At 36.6% G+C, this 18,615-nt stretch overlaps 5 protein-coding genes across 5 annotated transcripts in view; 2 read left to right on the top strand and 3 right to left on the bottom strand.

The window, feature by feature from the left end:
* LOC114365757 (cytosolic carboxypeptidase 4) overlaps positions 1-5,788 on the bottom strand; it is a 65,714-nt gene extending 59,926 nt beyond the window's left edge. Inside the window, exons 1-3 of the mRNA XM_028322404.1 lie at positions 5,767-5,788; positions 5,626-5,676; positions 3,817-3,954 (exon numbers count right to left, since the gene is read on the bottom strand). Of these exons, the coding sequence (XP_028178205.1) occupies positions 3,817-3,954; positions 5,626-5,676; positions 5,767-5,773 (196 nt within the window). The 5' untranslated portion in view covers positions 5,774-5,788. The remainder of the gene's footprint in view (positions 1-3,816; positions 3,955-5,625; positions 5,677-5,766) is intronic.
* Positions 5,789-7,528: 1,740 nt separating this feature from the next.
* Positions 7,529-8,418, top strand: LOC114365735 (uncharacterized). Its single transcript, XM_028322376.1, has 2 exons — positions 7,529-7,607; positions 8,213-8,418. The coding sequence occupies exons 1-2, from the start codon at positions 7,556-7,558 to the stop codon at positions 8,416-8,418; spliced, it is 258 nt and encodes an 85-aa protein (XP_028178177.1). The 5' UTR covers positions 7,529-7,555.
* Positions 8,419-9,078: 660 nt separating this feature from the next.
* On the top strand, positions 9,079-11,414 carry LOC114365774 (protein app1). Its single transcript, XM_028322440.1, has 3 exons — positions 9,079-9,162; positions 10,344-10,517; positions 10,698-11,414. The coding sequence occupies exons 1-3, from the start codon at positions 9,157-9,159 to the stop codon at positions 11,370-11,372; spliced, it is 855 nt and encodes a 284-aa protein (XP_028178241.1). The 5' UTR covers positions 9,079-9,156; the 3' UTR covers positions 11,373-11,414.
* Positions 11,415-11,601: 187 nt separating this feature from the next.
* Positions 11,602-15,951, bottom strand: LOC114365736 (melanization protease 1; the record flags this gene model as incomplete). The annotated part of the gene is made up of 10 exons (XM_028322377.1): positions 11,602-11,875; positions 12,286-12,476; positions 12,741-12,924; positions 13,260-13,361; positions 13,829-13,920; positions 14,011-14,100; positions 14,429-14,484; positions 14,566-14,709; positions 15,227-15,338; positions 15,810-15,951. Coding segments are annotated over 10 exons (1,338 nt in total), but the record flags the coding sequence as incomplete, so codon positions are not given.
* A 1,252-nt stretch (positions 15,952-17,203) lies between these two features.
* LOC114365737 (uncharacterized) lies at positions 17,204-18,492 on the bottom strand. Its single transcript, XM_028322378.1, has 3 exons — positions 18,474-18,492; positions 17,913-18,037; positions 17,204-17,500 (listed from the first exon to the last, which is right to left on the bottom strand). Exons 1-3 carry the CDS (start codon positions 18,490-18,492, stop codon positions 17,261-17,263), a joined length of 384 nt encoding a protein of 127 aa, XP_028178179.1. The 3' UTR covers positions 17,204-17,260.
* Positions 18,493-18,615: the final 123 nt, after the last annotated feature.

Below are 18,615 nucleotides of genomic sequence, written 5' to 3' on the forward strand. Positions count from 1 at the left end.
AAGCTTCCTAAGTTTTACAAGGCAGACTAATATATTCATGTCATTATATTTTACGACATATTTATGATAAATGCTTCAGTGGAGTGGTAAATTAATTTACACAAAGTGAACAGTATATTATTTCCATAGATCTTTTTCGACTCTATCGTATTTTATCTTTTATAGTGTGGATAGTGTGCTCTCAATCTAGCTTGGGTTAGTCCACTGTCAAATTTATGCAAGCACTATTGTGGTAATGTAGCGTCAAGTATAGCCTGTTTTTGTTTACCAGACATAGGCATCGATCGCGTAGGGCACCTTCGTCCTTCGCTGACCGGTGAACAGTCCCATTAAGATAAGTGTGTCCTCTACGACACCTCTGAGTCGAAAGTTCATGCCGATACTTTTTGTTGCCATCGGAATGCTCTGGCTAATTTGATATGGCTGTGTTTTTATTTGGAATGGTTTCTAGATAGATTTATGACTGCTGTTGGTGCCTGCAACATAAATAACGAAAATATGCGACTATTTTGGCAGAAGTATTGTAGTTTAATTAAACAAATGACGCTCATTTAGTACTTTTGTGATAAAATATATGACACAATTAGTTTGCACGACAACGACTACATTGTTTACTTGTGTAGGTATAATATTTTTTCTATTATTATAAATATTTGTAATAGAAGCATAATAATTCAAGTTCGTTGTACTGTAGTAATTTGAGTGAATGAACTAAAATGGAATGGCACAAAATGTAAAGGAGGACTTTAGTATTTGTTGTAATTTTCTTTTAAAAGGAATAAGTATTTTCGTAATTAAGGAGAATGCATGCTAGGTTTTGTAACTATACGGTGCTAGCACAAGCACATTATGATTTTAGTGTATAGGGTTGGGGTGGCCCCCTCGCGCTACTCGTCTTGTTGCCATGGCCAAGCGCTAAATTGGAACCCTACTTAATTTGTTTTGATACGTGCGTTTAATGTGTGTTTACTACTTATTAAAACTCGTGCAATTCATCTTTTTCTATGTAGGTGCGTATTGCATTGCATAATTAAAAATTGTCAAGACTCCTTTCTTAACCTACAACAAATACAGATTAGTAAAAAACGTTTAGTAACAAGATATTTTATGTAATTCCAAAGATATATAAGAATATTACTTTTATCGTAAGATGGTCTAAATATAGAAATTGATCCTAACAGCCTAAATTCTTTGCTCGAGTTTAAATCGCTCTCATGCATGTGCATCGTTCCAGAATACGAGAATGTCAGCTTATTACTACTATTGCAAAACGGAACGAAACGTGAGTCTTTCATGAATGGCATTATTTACTGCACGGGGTATCGCTCGTAGCGTTGCGGTTTTTCTTTCAATTTCAGGGTGTAACTGGCGAGTGGCACGACACCGTCACTTTGTCTACTACAATGTGTAAAATAAATACGATGTTTCTAAATACACAAAAACGTTATTAATACCTACGGACACTTACTTCTTTTCATTCTAATCTTATTTATACTATCTTTATTCTGAAACTTTAACCAAGGATAATATTTTCTGACCCCGACTGGCTTTCCATTGCAAATTATTTCATGAACTTTAGTAACCGTAGTCACAGCTACCTATTGGTAGCATAAAAAGGTAAGTCGATTTCAGCTATCATTTCTAATTTTTAGAAAATATTGAAGTCTAAAATATGAAATTTTAATAAACATTTTTAACAGTTCGGTAGGTACCAGTTACGTTGTTTCTTAGCTGGCACCAATTGCAAAGAATTAGGGCAAGCCTTGTGGAACTTGCGTAGTTTAGGAAGTCATTTAAAAGTAGACATTGATAAAGAAAGTTATTTGGCCACTGAAACAAAGTTTTAAGGCCTCTAAAAGCTATTAATTTCGGGAAGTCACGCGAGTTTATTTTTCATTAGTGAAACTGAGTGAAACTTATTCTTTCAAGACAAGTTTGCCCAGCGCGCGTGGGGAGTGTAGGCCAAATTCTCCATTTGCCCCTGGTGAAATAAAAAGGGTGATGATGTTGATCTTATAAGTGTATTTTTATTGCAAGTCCAGTTATGTTTTGAATGCAAATGATGATAATGAGCATCTGCCAAATTTTTTGACTTTTATTGTTCAGGCTTGCCAAGTTCCTGTCACAGTTCACGTATTGGATAATTCATTAATATGCTAGTTGATACTACATACAATTCGATGATTGGTAATTCGTCTTCATACCGATTCTAATAAAGACATTCAACGACGGCGCTAAAATAAGATTAAAAACATTGGCGTACTATAGATATTGATTTTAATGCGAATCACCTGGCAAGGTATATTAGTTAATTATTCAATTAATTATCTTCATTTTTGACATTTTACATAGCGTATTTAAAAAAAAATTGGCATCTGAACATTTTCGTAGTTGAATAGGGAACAAGGGAACTCTTGTAGTGCGTCCAGAGAACATAGCTCAATTAGCACTTTCCCGGATCAACTACAGACGCCACTGAGAGATCCCGTCAAAAGCAAAACGTTGAGGCCCGTTGCCAAATGTTCGTTTTATGACCGATCGTATACGCAAGTATTGACTACAGCCCGCGAAAACTTACGTAACGACAACAAAACAATTTTGTTGTCAAACATCGAATGCAGCATTCATTCAATCAACCAACATTGATAATGGTAAGTCCGTAAGATAGGCACATGATGATAAACAATGTGGCATGATTCTTACCACACTTGTAATAGGTGCTACTTTGCAAAAGCGTAGAGACTGATGTGCAACTGTACCAGGATTATCGGTATTAATTACATCAAGTTACGATCAGCATCAGACAACCTTGAAACATGTAATCAGGAAATCGATTTTGTAAATTATGTTCGGGTCGGGTTCTAAAATGGTGTAGTTCGTGTCGCGAAGCTTTTGAATAGTTTTAAAATGATTAAAATGGTAGATAAGGTAGGTAGTTAATTTATGAAATTGGTCGCATTATGACAGCGAGAATTTGCAAAACCGTCTTATCTTCGAATTAGCGATTCACAAGCGAATATCCAAGGAATCAAAATTGACACGAAATCTAGCTACCGCTGTTATAAATAGTCCATTTTATAGCATCGCGCGTAATATTCAATGAGACTTTACGACAATAGCGACACAGTTTACCTACTTAGAATAAAGATGAATGTGTTCACGATTTGTCTCTACTAAACTGGGGCAGACGTCCTATTAATAGAGCCTAAATAAAAATGTAAGTAATCAATCAACCGTAAGGATCTAAGATAACGACTATGGTGAATAATTGCAGATTCGCGTGACCTCCGTCGCTATTGCGATGGGAAATTCAGACTATTTAGGTATAAACTAAGTTAATATTGGTAACAAGAAGTGAATTTCATGTACCAGGTTGGTGACACTTCAGTTTTTGGCAAATAGCGGGTGCTCGCAACTTGACAGAGTAACTTTTAGTAGTTAGCAGCTGCTTTTAAAAATATCATTGACTGTGGGTGTGAATTGATTAGAAATGAAATTCATAAGCCCTATAGATTAGCGATATCAGCGCTTAGCTTTGTTACTATTTTATTTTTTGTCTTTTGGACTCTCGAAACTTGTTCCGGTGTTGAAAAAAGCCTGTAGTGACACCAAACGCACCTTGTATGCTGTGGTGTGTGGTTTAACCCTTGTCACCAAACGCACTTTTTGGCACATACATAACCTGACAAAATTAGTTTCTTCGATAACCTAAATTTGCGATGGCAAATACACTTTAACAGTTCACTGCAGCATTTTAAGTAATTGTTTCTCTCCTTGGCTAGGGTAGGGGCTTGATTAAAAGCGTTTGTCACTCACCATGAGACGTGAGCCGCGAGTTGATGCGGGCGGTGATGGCGCGCGCCACCTCCGTGGAGTCCGGCGCCCGCTGCTGGTGGAGCCGCAGCCTTTCGAAGAGGCAGTCCGTGGCCGTCTCGTCCGCCATACGATATGTTGCTGAAAAAAAAACTGACGTAAAAAACTTATCTACACTATAACAAACGTCAAAAGTCCATAAAAAATCTCCATAAAAAAACACCAACCAACCTAACCGGTTATGGTTATAGTTGCGGTTAAAGTTAAGGCGGTGCAACTGGACTTTAATTTTTTTTAAAACGTCTAGTCTCAATTACATTTAATGGTGAAAATTTGACAAAATACTTCAAAGTAGGATTTCATTAGTAATTAGTTTTAATTACAGATTCTTGAAAATTAGAAAAACAATAGTATTTTAGCGTAGCATTTAATGCTGTATGTAGATTATTGCAGTAAGACTAATTTCTTTATGTACACAAGTCACTTTCTAGTGCGTGATTGATGTAACTAGCTAGCAAGGTAGGTATATTTAGCATGTCGTAACCCGAAATGAGATTAAATCGAATGCAATGCTTAACGGAACTCGGGAACTGCATCGGATATGTAGGCCAAAACATGGCAACGTGTGTGTTGACATTGCTGCCGGTGATTAGTGGTTTGCGATGTTAATGAAAATGAGTAGTACTAAATGTTGGGACATACGTGTGTGGGTGCGTTGTGTTCCCTGTTGAGAGCAGACCTACGTGGTAAATAAACAGTGTGTTAGTGTGCGAGCCGTGGATCGAGCTCAGCGCCACGCGGCGGCCGCGCGCCGACTAGCGGCCTGAAAGGAAAGCCGGCGGCGCGGCGGGGGGCGGGTCGCGCGCCGGAAAATCAGTTCCTCCCGCCCGCGCTCATTAACAAATACCCTACTCACTGAAATTGACTCGATTAATTGCACTCGGACTGTTTGATCGGTGATTCTATGAGATTAATATGAGTATTTATGTATGATAATGTTTGTTGCAATTGAATTGTTTATGCGAAAGTGATTGTATTTTATTTAATGTTGATATTTAATTAACACAACACGCTATTTATTGATTAGTTACATACCTGCTATTAATATTAAATAAATGTTGTTATCTTCTATTAATTTTAATGAACATTATTTATGAAGAATAATTTTATTAGACTAATAAATCGTAATATTCGAGGTTTGCTTTCGTAATAAGATGATTTTTATTAATAAAAATATTACTCTTTCATGAAAATAACGAATATTGATCAGTTTCATAAACCTTTAAAGTAAAAAAAAAAAACACTTTCTATTTCAGTTCAGTCATGATTTTAGTTACTATCTGATATTGGGTACGCCTTGAAATAGCTTTCTGAAGAAACTTTCAAAAAGAAAATGTAAACAGTTGTTTAGGGATATTACGTGCTCGGAAACTTCGAGTAGAGCGAATTTACAACTTTTTTCTAACAGTAAAATGTTTGCTGATGTCGATGCCAGACTTTTGATAACAAAATAATTTTTCAACCAGCATAGTTTTTGAATAATAAAAAAATGTTTAAAAAATAAAGGGCTAATAAGGGCATCACTCGCTGAATAACTTTCTTTAATGAATAAACTTGCTGATAGCTTAATAGAAACTTATATTCTGTCAGATAGACTCATTTATTTTACAGGTCTTGGGCAGAGTTAGCTATTGGCAGGCAAAGTATCTGGTAATCGCAATCTTTTATTACATAGCATTTGTCAGATATGAGATAACTACTAGTTACGATTGTCTCATTATTTTATAAGTTTGAAAAAATATAACCACTTACATTTCCGTTTTGGCTTTTTGATTTCTTGAGTTTGCGCCGATGAATCAGTAGCTGTGAATGTAAAGACTTGAGATATATTTTTAATAAAGAGTTTTATTTAATCAAGGCCAATTTAGTAAATTACTTGAGTGTGATACTCACCTGACATTTCTTACTCATTACAAAAAAGTTTGTTTTGGTTTATAAGACGAGTTCGTTCTTTACAATAATACTGCATTTCATTATTGATTTGCAATACAAGTTTTAAAAATAACTTTGATATTTTTGAAGCAAATTGAGAATTTTTGACAGTTTGGTAATGGTAAGTGTCAAACGTTAATTTCAAGTTTTTTTATTGTCTGTCTGGCCAGTTGAAACTTTGAGATTTTCTGGATTAAAAAGTTTTTACATTTTCAATGATGCAGTTCTACGCAACAGTTACAAATTAATAGAAAAAGGTTACATTATTACTAAATTATTATAATAATATGCAAACAGAACATAAAGCATAAACACGTGAAATATGAGAATAATTAGCTAGAATAATGTTCTGATAAAAATATAAAATAAAACCGGACTAAATTACTACAATCAGTGAATAATGAATGCAAAGCATTGGTAAAGGTCGTAGTATTTGTTTCGGTCAGTGTACTTTCAAACAAGACCACATTTACAGTGATCTCGTCCCGTACTCAATTATTATTGTTGATCTAGTTTCTTCGAAATGTCAGCGAGAGATTTCGGAGGCCGGCAGCTAGTAGCAAATGTCATCAGAGCTGATCTTCAATGAGATGTGGGGTAACCTTGAGCACACGATCGTATCTATGTACAGACAGCACATCAGGCTGTACATTTTTGTTGCAAATTAGAACCTATTACAGATGAATAAGAAGCAACACTGTTAAACTTGATGTGCTTCGTTCGAACATGTGTCAGGAATCAGGATATTTAAACCGGTTATCGTGGAAGTTCCTTTGACTAGTGGTTCTTGGAAAAATATGATCGCAGGGTAAATGAGACACCAATGACGGACCTCGTACCTACCTACTACTACACCCCGAAAATTCCCCGCGAAAGAACATTGTATACCTAATTCTTTATGTGGTTCGAATGAATCTAAGCATCTCGTAAGAGCGGTTTACAGAACGAAGTCCATAACTATTCAATTTCAAGCATGGATTGAGGCTGTTTGATTAATTCAGTATTCAGATCAATCACAGGACAGAATCTATAACTGAGATTGACTCGAGTTTTGAGCGTTGTTTTGTACCTAATACGAAACTTTTATATCTATAAGGCTCTAATCAAGAAAAGGTTTAGAAAGGGTAAATTCAAGCTCAATTAAATAAGGTACCTTGGTGAGGATTAAAACTTCACGATTGATACGTACGACTTTCTATTGTTTACCTACTTATTAACACGTAGGTGTACAAATAAAATAGTAATTTCATTACCAATGTTCGTTGCGTAACCTATAAAGTATTAGCTCGGTTTACTAAACAATATAATGTTTATAAGCTTTTCACTATTATAAATGCTCCAGTCTCCGTGAAACATTTTCATTATTGAAAACGATTCAAACGAGTGCCATTTCGTATTGAACTCGCGTATAAAAACAATGGCATATTCAAAGAATAGTGCTGTCTTTTGGCTGCTGTGTTTCGTAAATTTATCCAATTGCATTTCCTTAAATTTTAAAACACTCCAATATAACACTACGCAGGTACTAAATAAATTATTTGTTTACCGATATATAGTTGAAAGTGATGTTAACAAAAAATCTGTGTTACTTATTCTTCTTTGAACTTAATAGAGTGAAGGGGTCTTAAATTCTGTGTTCTATCGGTTTTTGGATTTTCAGGAAATCCTTCAGGATGTCAGTAACGACACAGGAGGGACGTATGAAACAAAAGAGTCACATAATCACGTATCTTACTTAGAAGAAAAGAACATGTCAACACTTGAATCTACAAAGTTGCGAGTGAAAAGGCAGAGCAGTGGAGGTAGGTTATTTTATTTAAAACTTTCAATCCAATACTTTAAGTACTAGAAGCTTTGCTTATTAGGTATTGCGATTACCAAAATAACAGGATATGATTACGGCTATAACGTATTTTAGTAATTAAAATTAAATAACAAATATTTATAAATGAATCACCGTAAGCTACTCGTACTTCTTTACTGCACTCACCGTGAGCTCATATAAAAATCATCCGAATTCCGAATACATAAGGTACTATTATATTGTCGGCCGGCTACTATGCCGAGAGGTCCCGGGTTCGATTCCCGGCCGGGCAGAAATTGAAATGATGAATTTTAATTTCTGTGACGGGTCTGGGTGTTACTATGTATAATATGTATGTATTAAAAAAAAAAGTATATAAGTAGTAGGTATATCCGTTAAGCTAGCACCCATAACACAAGCATATTAATTGCTTACTTTGGGGCTAGATGGCGCTGTGTGAGATTGTCCAAAGATATTAAAAAAAAAAAAAAATCTATATCTAGCTACCAGCGTGCGTTATTTCAGGTTTAAAGTGTTCATATAACTCTTTTTTTCAGCTCTATAGCTCTACTCTCGTATAACTTGAAATCTCGTATTTTTCAGGTAAGTACACTGACGCAGCTAAGATGCCTCAAGTGAAGGTGCTCCGCCTCTTCCTGCAGATGTTCAAGAACATGTGGGCCTCGGTATACGTGGGGGGTGCCCATCCCTTCCATCACGAAGTACCCAAACCACTGGTCCAACTCTTCAAGGACAAAATTGTGGAGTTCTTCTTCCCCCCAATCGGAGAAGAAGCCAAAAAAGACTAATTCTACTTTTCTATCTTACATGTATATTTTTAAAAGGAAATGTGAGCACGATACTGCTTTATATTGTGTACTAAGTAACAGTGTAAGTAAGTACAAAACATAAAAACTTGTAAAGCAATTCGGTGCAAATAAATAACTTACGAAGGCTCACCTGGAGTTATTATTCGATTAACCAAGGATCTAGTAGATCTAGATGTGGTAATGTATTTCATTTGTAAACTTCTAGTTAAATACTTTTTGTATGGAATTAATAATAAATAATGCTTAGATATTTTATGTAACTGAACTTAAATTAGACACGATTAGGTACAGTTACTTCCTTTTTCTTTTATAATCGTAACATGATCTGAATGTTTATTTTTATTAATTTAATCAAAGTATGCAACGTGGGTGTAAATATCACTCAAAAGTTGCAATTCTTAAGACGCACAAAACTTGAATGAACCAGTCCTCATTTTAACAAAACTGGTGATTATCTAAACGTTGATTTACAATCGAACTAAATTTTGGTTGTATTTAAAGTGTCCTGACTACCGAATGTCAGTCTTTTGGTAATTTTATTCTGCGAATGTGTTGTGCAATAAACATCTCCTGCATTGAGATTGCATACAAATTTGACTGCAGGCACATCTAGTGACTTTCTTTCCGGGGCCGTGGGCGGAGTACCATTTGGTATATAAGAGTCGTCAGGTATTAACGCGCGTATCATACAGATCGCGATTCTCAGGCGCCTCCGACATGAAGGTACGGATTAACCTTCAATTTCATCCCGATTAAAATTAAAACAACTTTTTAATTTGTATCAAGCGGTGGCATTTATGATAAATGCTTTGTCTCGGTTAAGTTTTGATAATAAGTGGAGTGTAAAAAAATAGTGCTTCATTTGTGTTATTTTTAACGTTATTTTGGTGCATGTAAATAAGGATAACTGTGATTTGGTGATTATGTAAATAAACGACATTTCGTTCTGAAATAGATAAGTGTTTATAAATGTATCTAAAATGTGCAGACAAGATGATAATATGATTATAAAGTGTCTCATTATACAGGATATTGCTTTAGGTATGAATCAAACAAAAAATATTGATTTCTACTGCTCAAATGAAACAACTTTTCTTACAAGAACAATATCCAAAATTCTCAAAAATAAAATTTACTTCCCTATACTAATTTGCTGATTAGTGGTGTAAAAGTAGGTACTTACAATGTGGAAAATTGTATCATTTGAGCCGTAGAGTCTTTTCTTTTTGTTTAATACATACTTAAAGCGACACCCTGTATAAGATTAATTCCATCAGTAGCCACAATTAGATACAAAATAAACTAATGGCTTCATGTTTTTGGACATTGGATTAAAGACTGTCTTATTCATAAAACATTGATAGGTACTTGATACTGTATCAATTTGATACTAAATGCTTCGTTAGAGCTGTTGTTGTAGAAACATTGGTTTCAGTTCTGTGATCAAAGAGTCTACAGTAGTTTACTTTCAGATTATTGGTACTTGAAAGTTGGATTTAGGTGCACCTAAGTACATCCAAGTTGGATTAAATGACAATCAATTTTAACAGTCACATACTAAGGCTGGGTTGCACCAACTTACTTTGACCGTAACTATATCAATAACCGGTGATTTTTGTATGGAGTTTGACAGATTTCTGACGTTTGTTAAAGTTAAAATAAGATGGTGCAACTCAGCCTAAGTTTAAAACTTTTGTTTTTTTTTTAAAGATTATTAGCATTTTTATTGCACAAATTACTAATAGTCCCGTTAGCCCGTCGTGCTAAGCTAAATATGCTTGTGCTACGAGTGGGCTCACCACAATAGTCGAGCGGGATTCGAACCCGCGTTCCTCGGATCTCGAGTCGGCCAGTCCGACCCATTCACCGTTCGGCTATCGTGGCTATAATTGTTTGTGTGCCAGGTTCTCTTGTTGTTGACGTGCGCGGCCGCAGCGGTGGCGGTGGCGGCGGGTGGCGCGGTGGCGTGGCCCGGTGCTGCGCACGTCGCTTACGCGGCGCCTGCGCACCTTGTCAGGACTGTCGTCCCCGCGCATACGAAGACTGTTGCCTACTCCACCACGCAGTACATTAACAACGTAAGTTTGTAAAAACTTCTGTTCTAGTATTAGATTAGATTATGTAGTCCACTATTTTGTAGGTTTGAAAATTTTCTTTAAAGCGATGACTTCAATTAACGAACTGGTCTCCAAGAAACTTAAGACTTTTTTTATCGACTATTATCAAGATTCACAAATAATTGGCTTATGTTTTTCCAGTTGCCGTCATCGTACCATGTGGGAGTACAACCTAACTTCGCGTACCAGGTACCACAGTTGAATCAGTTCGCTTCAATTCAGCCAGCGTACTACCCCGTCAGTGGTGGATACTTCCCGGCCGAAAGCATCTTCTACCCATCCATAAATCCTATTGCACCTGGAATTCCCGTGGGTAGCATTCCTAGTTTTCCTGCTGGCATTCCTAGTTTCCCTGCTGGCATTCCAGCGGGACAAGCCCCTAGTGCTCCCGCCTATCCCGAGAATCCTGCAGGAGACGCTGACACAGCAGTAGTAGACTCTGCTGACGCACCACAACAAGAACAACAACCACAACAACAGCAACAACCGCAACAACAGCAAGACCAGCAGCCGGCTGACAGTCCCGCTCCATCCCAACCTTCAGCACCTCAGCAACCGCCGTCTAGCACGTTCCCTAGCTTCCCTCAAATCCAGTTCCCACAGTTACCAGAAGGCGTGCCGTCTTTCCCCCAGTTTCCCCAAGGATCTCTACCGCAATTCCCCCAGTTTCCTTCCAACCCACTTTTCCCACAGAATCCCGCTCCCACGCAGCCTCCCAACTCCCCTTCCCCTGCTCCACCATCAAGCTTCCCAGGTTTTGGCAACGAAGACAGGGGCCTAAATGACGAAGACACAATATCTGTCGAATCTGCATAAACTGTTATTGAATTTAATATTAAAAATAGCGAAATTTTTAGTTCCAAGCGTTTTATTTAAAAAAACTGATTAAACTCATAAGAACCTTGAACAAACTACCAATATTATTTCCAAAAGTTACCTAGAAGCAATAAAATATGTTCAAACAAAATGCTCTATCATTTTTGTTAAGGAATTCACCTATTTTCTTAACCTCGAGCGCCAGGAACTTGTCATTCAATTAATAAAACGACTTTTAAACTACATAATAATATAATTTAATATAGTAAAATAACACTTCACCAAAATCCTGGTTTTCGTTCACCGATCCATTCCAGGAAATCTTTTTCCGTGGTGTTCTTTCCTGTGAGCCCGAGGGAGAAGTAGAACGTGTAGGGGAACCATTCCGTCGTGAACTCGACCGAGATGTTGTAGCCTCCGACGCCCTCGATCTTCGGAGTGGCCAGACGGTTCGGCATCAGCAGCCGTGCGCACATGATGGTACACTCGATGCCTGCTGAGATCTGGGTAAGGCATAAGTAAAGTTGAGAAAAATGACACTAAAATAATATTAAGTATACAAGTCTCGTTCACTTTCAATAAATTAAAAATAATCGGGTAGGTAAAACTTATCGTGTTTTTAGGCAGGCTAATGGTGCTAAAGATGAGATAACGTAAAGGTAAGCTTTAATGCATTAAATAAATTATTTTTAAAATGTAAAGAAGATTTTAAAAATGACACTAGATAGCTTAATTCACCATCAATTTAATTATGTAGGTATGTAGTAAGTAGGACATAGCGTCAAATAGTTCGCAACGCGTCTTTGTTACAATTGAGAATAAGGCTGTTGTCAACTTTTTGGCTACGAACTATTTGACGCTGACTGTAAAATTCCGTGGTACCAAATAAGAACCACTTTGTCCTTTACCTTACCTTCATGAAGATATTGAGCTTTGCTGGAGGGTCGGCATTGACCTCGAACTTTTCAGAGTAAAATAGAGAGTTGGCCCTCTGCCGCCTCTCGCTCTTGAAGCAAGCGTTCCCCGTGACGTAGGTCCGCGCCCTCCAGCCAGCCTTCTGGACCTTCCTGGCCCTCAAGTAGTTGCCTTTATTTATTGCTATGCCTGAAATTTTGTGATATTACATTCACGCCTGCATGTAGGGGAAATATTTTACCTATCTACTATCTATAGATCAGTATTTTTAGATTAATTTATACATAGATACATAATTATGTTTTGTATTGTAGAGTCAAATATCTTAATCCTAGAATGAATTGACCTGTTTAAGTAAGGTCTAGTTCAAATGTGCTTCGAAAATATTTCAGGTTTCTTGCGAGGATTATCAAGCATGCAATTTTTTTGCCATATAAGATCCTCTGAACTCACTTGATCCTCCTTCAACCAGTTTAAAGTTGTGCGAGTAAGGCCGTGGTAGCACATGCGCGGTGATGACGTTGATGATCCAGGTGATGTAGGGGTACACGTCAATGTATAGTGGAGGCTCACTGTTGAGCCGACGACGGCTCGAGCGCCGAGAGCAGGCGGCGCCACCGGCAGCAATGCCCAATACCTGGGAAATTGAATTTGAAATAATTGTAGGCGCTTAAACTGTCGGCGTATGTCTCCTAAACAGTGTAAACTAAACAGATTTGCAGGTACCACTGCTCCATGAATATGTATTAGGATTGTCTATTGAAACTATCCTGTTGTAGGTAACCTTCACAACTTTTATACTGTAAACATTTTTTTCCTATTAGATTGACATCTCAGCCAATAAACGAACCCTGTATTTGCTTCGGTGCGAAGTGTGAAGTGGCGTATATAACTGTGTCGAATTGTCGATATATCGGAAAATCATACAAAATATACATACATGAAGAACTAATTAAACGACCTTTACTGTACCTCAAACATTCCCTCGGGAGAGTGGCTGACGATGGGTGCGCCAGGCCGCACACCACAACCTGAGCTGCACAGTACGTGGGTTACGCCTTCACTGCCCAATTTCTGCCAAAAGAAGTAATATTATGCCTCTACAATACATACCGATTGAAAAACCTGTAAAATAATTTTTTAAATACAGGGAATAGAGCACAGAGCCAAAGAAAATATGCAATGTTTGCTGCTAATTGACTCAACATTTAAGTAGGGTGCTACTTTACATGATATATTTTATTGTAATACATGGCAACTTTAATAAATACACGTTTATTAAAGTATAATATATGACTTAATTAAAATGATTAATTGCCTCAACTTCTGAAAAAGAGAAAAAGTGTAATCGCAGACTCTTTTAAGAAAGATAGGATCACGACACCAGAGTTATTTATAGGTAAGTAACTCTTGGGCTCCTTTACCAAAAGGGGATCTACGTACTCATTAGTGGCATAGACACTATTTTATCATTATCCTCTTTCAGCTTCTGATAATAGGCCTCCCCTAATCCACTCTTTATAAATATGAAGAAAACATACCATTTTCATGCGATGTCTTCGACAATCTTTGTGAGTGAATAGTTTTAATGTCTTTTTGCCCATTCTCTCCGTATCAAAGTCCCTTGGCACAGCTGCGTAAATCAAACGAAGAAAGTTTGATAAATATAAAAGTGTACAAGTAACTTTTGCCTCAAGTAATTTTACAAGAAATACAAACTTACTGCTAATATAGTCGACCATAAAAACCATTCTGTTTCTCCGTTTTCGCTTGCGTTCAACTACCGAGGGTAGACAAATGGGTACCACGTACTCTGAAATAATAAAGACCCTCGTCTATTTTATAAACCAGATACACTGTAAGTATATTTTATTTCATCGTGAGAATTTGTGCAGTCAAATTATTCTGTTTCTTCACCTGAAGCAGTCTATAAAACTCATTTATTTTTGCAAATAAGCTTTTAAAATGCACTTTTACACGTCTCAGTATTAACCACTGCTTCGGGGCATTACGAGTATATGGGTAAGTGCTGAGAAGAAGCAGCGCAAGAAACTCAGTCACTATTCAAGATTATCATTATTATTTATCACATTCCAAGATAGAAGAAAATTAAGCCAAAAATCATGCTGTTATCTACATACGTGATCTCATAGGTCGTAGAAATTTGACTAATGCCAGGCTGTTTCCGACACCGAACCTAAAAAAGATTGCATATTTTTGGTGTAATGTAACATAATAATGTGCGATTTTTTCAAACAAAATTTTATGGTCTTATCACCTGGAGAACTCAGGATGAGGTGTGATATCCACGATAGGCATCTCGATGTAGGCGCGGGGGCACTTGGAGCCGATCTTAGCCTGCAGCCGTGTGAGGCCGCAGTCCTCTTCGTCGCGCTCATAGTCGCCGAAGACTACGTTGCCCCTAAAAATTGTATTAATGTTAGAGAAATCTATACTTTTTTCTGTAAAATATTGGCTGAACCTTTTTAAGGCGAGAGTGAATAGGCACTTACAGGGCAGATATGCGATTGCGGATGCATGCTAGTCTGTATGCGATTGCGATCAAATACCTGCCTTGTCATGCATAAAAAAAAAGTCGCGCGCCATCCATTCGATAAGTTTGTACCATTGACGTACGTAAAATTCATGATTTCAATACAATTAAAATTACTAGTAAATACAAATGTAAGTCGGATTGTACCAATGAATGTTATCTCAACAATACATTTTCTGACAAGAGATTTTGATTGAAGTCATAGAAATGATGTGGTTGTGGAAAACTTGAGAAAAACTTGGTTAGAAGGAAAAAAATAACTTTTATTTCTTCTCGACCAAACATTTTTAGTTTAGGTACTGAGTCGGCTTTTTCAGTATCATTGTCACTTTATTTTCTGTAATGCGATTATGTAAAGTAAATATTAGTTTCGTATCTACGTTACAGTTTGTAGTTCTTCGGCAAGTGCAGCATATCAGTAGCAGTTCCCACCGCGAACTGGCGCTGGATCAGCACCACACGCGGTGCCTTGCTGTGGTGCGGAAGACCCGTCGTCACTAAAATCATCAGGTTATTATTATATTAGACTAAAAGCTAGTGAACGCCAGACCTACGTCATTTTATAAAAGCTGAAAGTTTGTCAGCGTATGCTCCCAATATAGGTTAGCGTGTTGGTGAAACATGAAGTTTGGGTCATCGTGGCTTTGGCAACTTTCAGCTTTTATAAAATGATGTAGGTCTGGTGTTCACCAGCTCTTGGTCTATATGGCTTCAGCGGAATTATTATAATGAAAAATATTATTTCAAAGAACTGTTATCATTGCAAGATAATATTGATACCCTACATTGCTGGTATTTTTTTCACTCAATGTTAATTAAGTTACGAGTATACCACAGATTAATGATAAGTTATACCTTGTTACTTTTATAGAGATAGGATTCAAGGGTTGTATTATTATTTTTAACCCATAAAACCTTAGTAAATAAATACTAGTTATAACTACGAGTTATGTTAAATTAACACTTACCGTGTGTATATTGGACGAAGCCAAGCCACGTGAACGTATGCTCCTTCAGGACTCCATCGGCAGGTTTCAGATTGAAGTCATCGTGGCAGATCGCGAAATCCCTCAAAATGGACGACACTTTACTACTTGCAACTAAAAAAATATTTTAAAAGCTTTCAAGTATCAAGATTTAAATATTTGAGTATGTATTATTTTTATGTCATAAATATCAGCAAGGTACTAACGTAATTCAACCAAAATAACGAATTTGACTATGTCCATAATATGGATTTACTCTACCGAGGATTTGGTTTGGATGTTGTATCGACAATGATGATGTGTTTTCTGAAGAGGCCCGAGTCTTGATTGGAATTTTTCATTGTTCTGCAGATGTTATCATACCTGGCATAATATTCTTACCATTTAGTGCTTTTGTGTCATGTTACTAAATGTTACGAAATGCGGAGTAGAATGGCACTGGACAGTGGGCAAGGTGCAGTCATGTTGGGTAACTTTTTTTAACTTGTGTGTCTCTAAATAATATCTTGATTATGGTTTGATGGATTGATATATTGAATGATGTGACTACATAAAAAATGTTGGTCTTTATTACCTTAAATTCGAACTCCTCCTATTTTTTTCTGATTAATTTTGTTGCGGATCCAATTTTATTACCTGTCAGTTTAACTTTCCTCCGGGATGAACTTGACCTCACTGGTTGGGTTTTTATTGGCGGTCAAGCTATAAGTCCTGGCTACACAGAAGTTGCAGCGGTGGGAATGAATGTTGGGAATAGTCCCATATGTTGGTCTATATCTTTTTCTTCTTCTTCTCAGTCGTTACACTCTTGTCAGAGTGGTCGTAGTCGTCAAAGTTCTGTTGTAGGCGAACGTTGCTCGCCTACGATCTTACTTTAGTGGATCTTTCCCTATTGGTGGTCAACTTGGTGACCTCGTGTAGGGGACCATTCACAGCTGTTCTGATCAAAACTGTCCATGGCATCGCCGAATGTCCACGTGATAGGGAGTTTTTGACCTAAAGCAGAAGCGATAACCCATCTGAGTAGTCTATTAGCAATTACAACTCTAGTTTTGGAGCGATTAAGCACTGCATCTATTCCAAATCAGGGATTCGAAGTAGCAGAAGTACCTATTATTTGCTTAAAGATGGGGTGCGTAATCCCTTGTGAAAATCTATAATGTCCTAAGCATTTTACCTATGCTATGCAGTATCTACCTGTGTGCCGCTAATTCATCGACGCGGTGTCATCACTATTTTAGATTAAATAGATATTAAAAGAGCATTTGCATTTAATTACTTGTATATCAAATGATAGATTCTTTTTCGGCCTTAAAAATTGGTATAGCAGGTATTGATCACATTGTGATTATTAAATTAATGGCTAATAAAACATCTTTTGGTGACTTGGTACTTTTATTTCGCTCAAATATTATAGTTTATTACACATAAAACTACAATGCTTGTGGGTGGTAGAACTCGAAGTAGAAATCGGCAGGCATATTCAAAGAGTAGTGAAGGAAGAACTCGTGTACTTCCAAGACTTGGACGAAATTGAACATCACGTAGTAGGCTTTCCCTTGACAGTAGTACATGGGGAGGCGACTCCTTCTGAACAAGTACTTCAACGGCACCATGATTCTTAAAACGATACATTGTAGCCGAAAACGTTGGGAGTGTTTTCTTTCAATTAGCTGAAAATAAAGAAACAAAATGATTTTATAATACAATTTGACATACCTACGCATAACAGTAACACTGAACCTTTTATGGCCCGTGAAATAATTTTGAGATCATTAAAATCGTTACATATCTTTTTTTTTGTGATATTCTATTATCAAATTGAAGACGAGTTTGAATAATTTTGGAAGAAATTAACGTTACTTATTTTTTCAATTAGATACATCGACAGAGTATCAGTAATTCAGTAGCATTCATCTCAATGCAAGTGTCTATATTTTGACCAACGAACCAAGTGTTCCTTTAAATGTACCTAGTTATATTTAGGCATGGAACTTAGTTACGTTACGGTATTTAAAAAAAAAATAACACAAGCTTACAAGGACTGGAACCTGACGTAGCAGTTTAATAAAAAGAGTTACTTACATACACATAATCGGCTTGTGTCGACTGCCACGTTGGGAAGTGGATTAATGATTGTTTACGTAAAAATACCCTTGCCGTAGCGTCTTGACGACAAAACCCAAACTTAAATGTGCTGTGTATAGAAGCTAAAAGAAAAAAATCTTTGTTAAAGTATTATTTCTTATCATAAAAATATGTAGAACAACAAAAACAGGAAACATTTACTAAAATACAATAATACATAGTCCCTTTTATAATAACAATTTGTATGATAGTAAATACAATAAATGGTAAGAATTTACGTAAAGGGTGCGAAAAAGTTGATAGGAAAAAAGGTGAAACAAGAGATGTAACAGTAATGGTAGCTTCTTACTTCTTGGTAATAGTTCATCGCCAATCTGTTCTTCTTCCTTATGTAAAACTATTTGCCTACGGTGAGAATACACAGCTTGATTAGCTGGTACCGCCTTCCATCCTCTGCTAGGAGTGACTAAATCCAATCGAATATTATTGATAAGTTACCAATGAAAACAATTACTTACTATACTCGTAACTTTGGAAAATAGAGGTAATATTCCTTACTGTAAGTAAGCACAACCATGTTCAACAGTATTAATTAAGAACAATTAAAAATGTAATTAAATCTAATACTTACTCATAAATAACATTATAATAACAGAAGCTTTTATTACCATGACTATTTGAAAGTTAGATCAAAATCTAA

This window comes from Ostrinia furnacalis, unplaced genomic scaffold (assembly GCF_004193835.3).
Source record: "Ostrinia furnacalis isolate ACB-3 unplaced genomic scaffold, ASM419383v2 OfSCF7642, whole genome shotgun sequence".
In the NCBI taxonomy this organism is placed as follows: domain Eukaryota; kingdom Metazoa; phylum Arthropoda; class Insecta; order Lepidoptera; family Crambidae; genus Ostrinia; species Ostrinia furnacalis.

Coding starts and splice junctions, on each gene's coding strand:
- LOC114365737 (XM_028322378.1), bottom strand. Junction 17,501..17,912: donor CACAAGCCGATTATGTGTAT/GTAAGTAACTCT, acceptor CTTTATTTTCAG/CTAATTGAAAGAAAACACTC.
- LOC114365735 (XM_028322376.1), top strand. CDS start 7,556: ATGTCAACACTTGAATCTACAAAGTTGCGAGTGAAAAGGCAGAGCAGT. Junction 7,608..8,212: donor GAAAAGGCAGAGCAGTGGAG/GTAGGTTATTTT, acceptor CGTATTTTTCAG/GTAAGTACACTGACGCAGCT.
- LOC114365774 (XM_028322440.1), top strand. Junction 10,518..10,697: donor CCACGCAGTACATTAACAAC/GTAAGTTTGTAA, acceptor ATGTTTTTCCAG/TTGCCGTCATCGTACCATGT.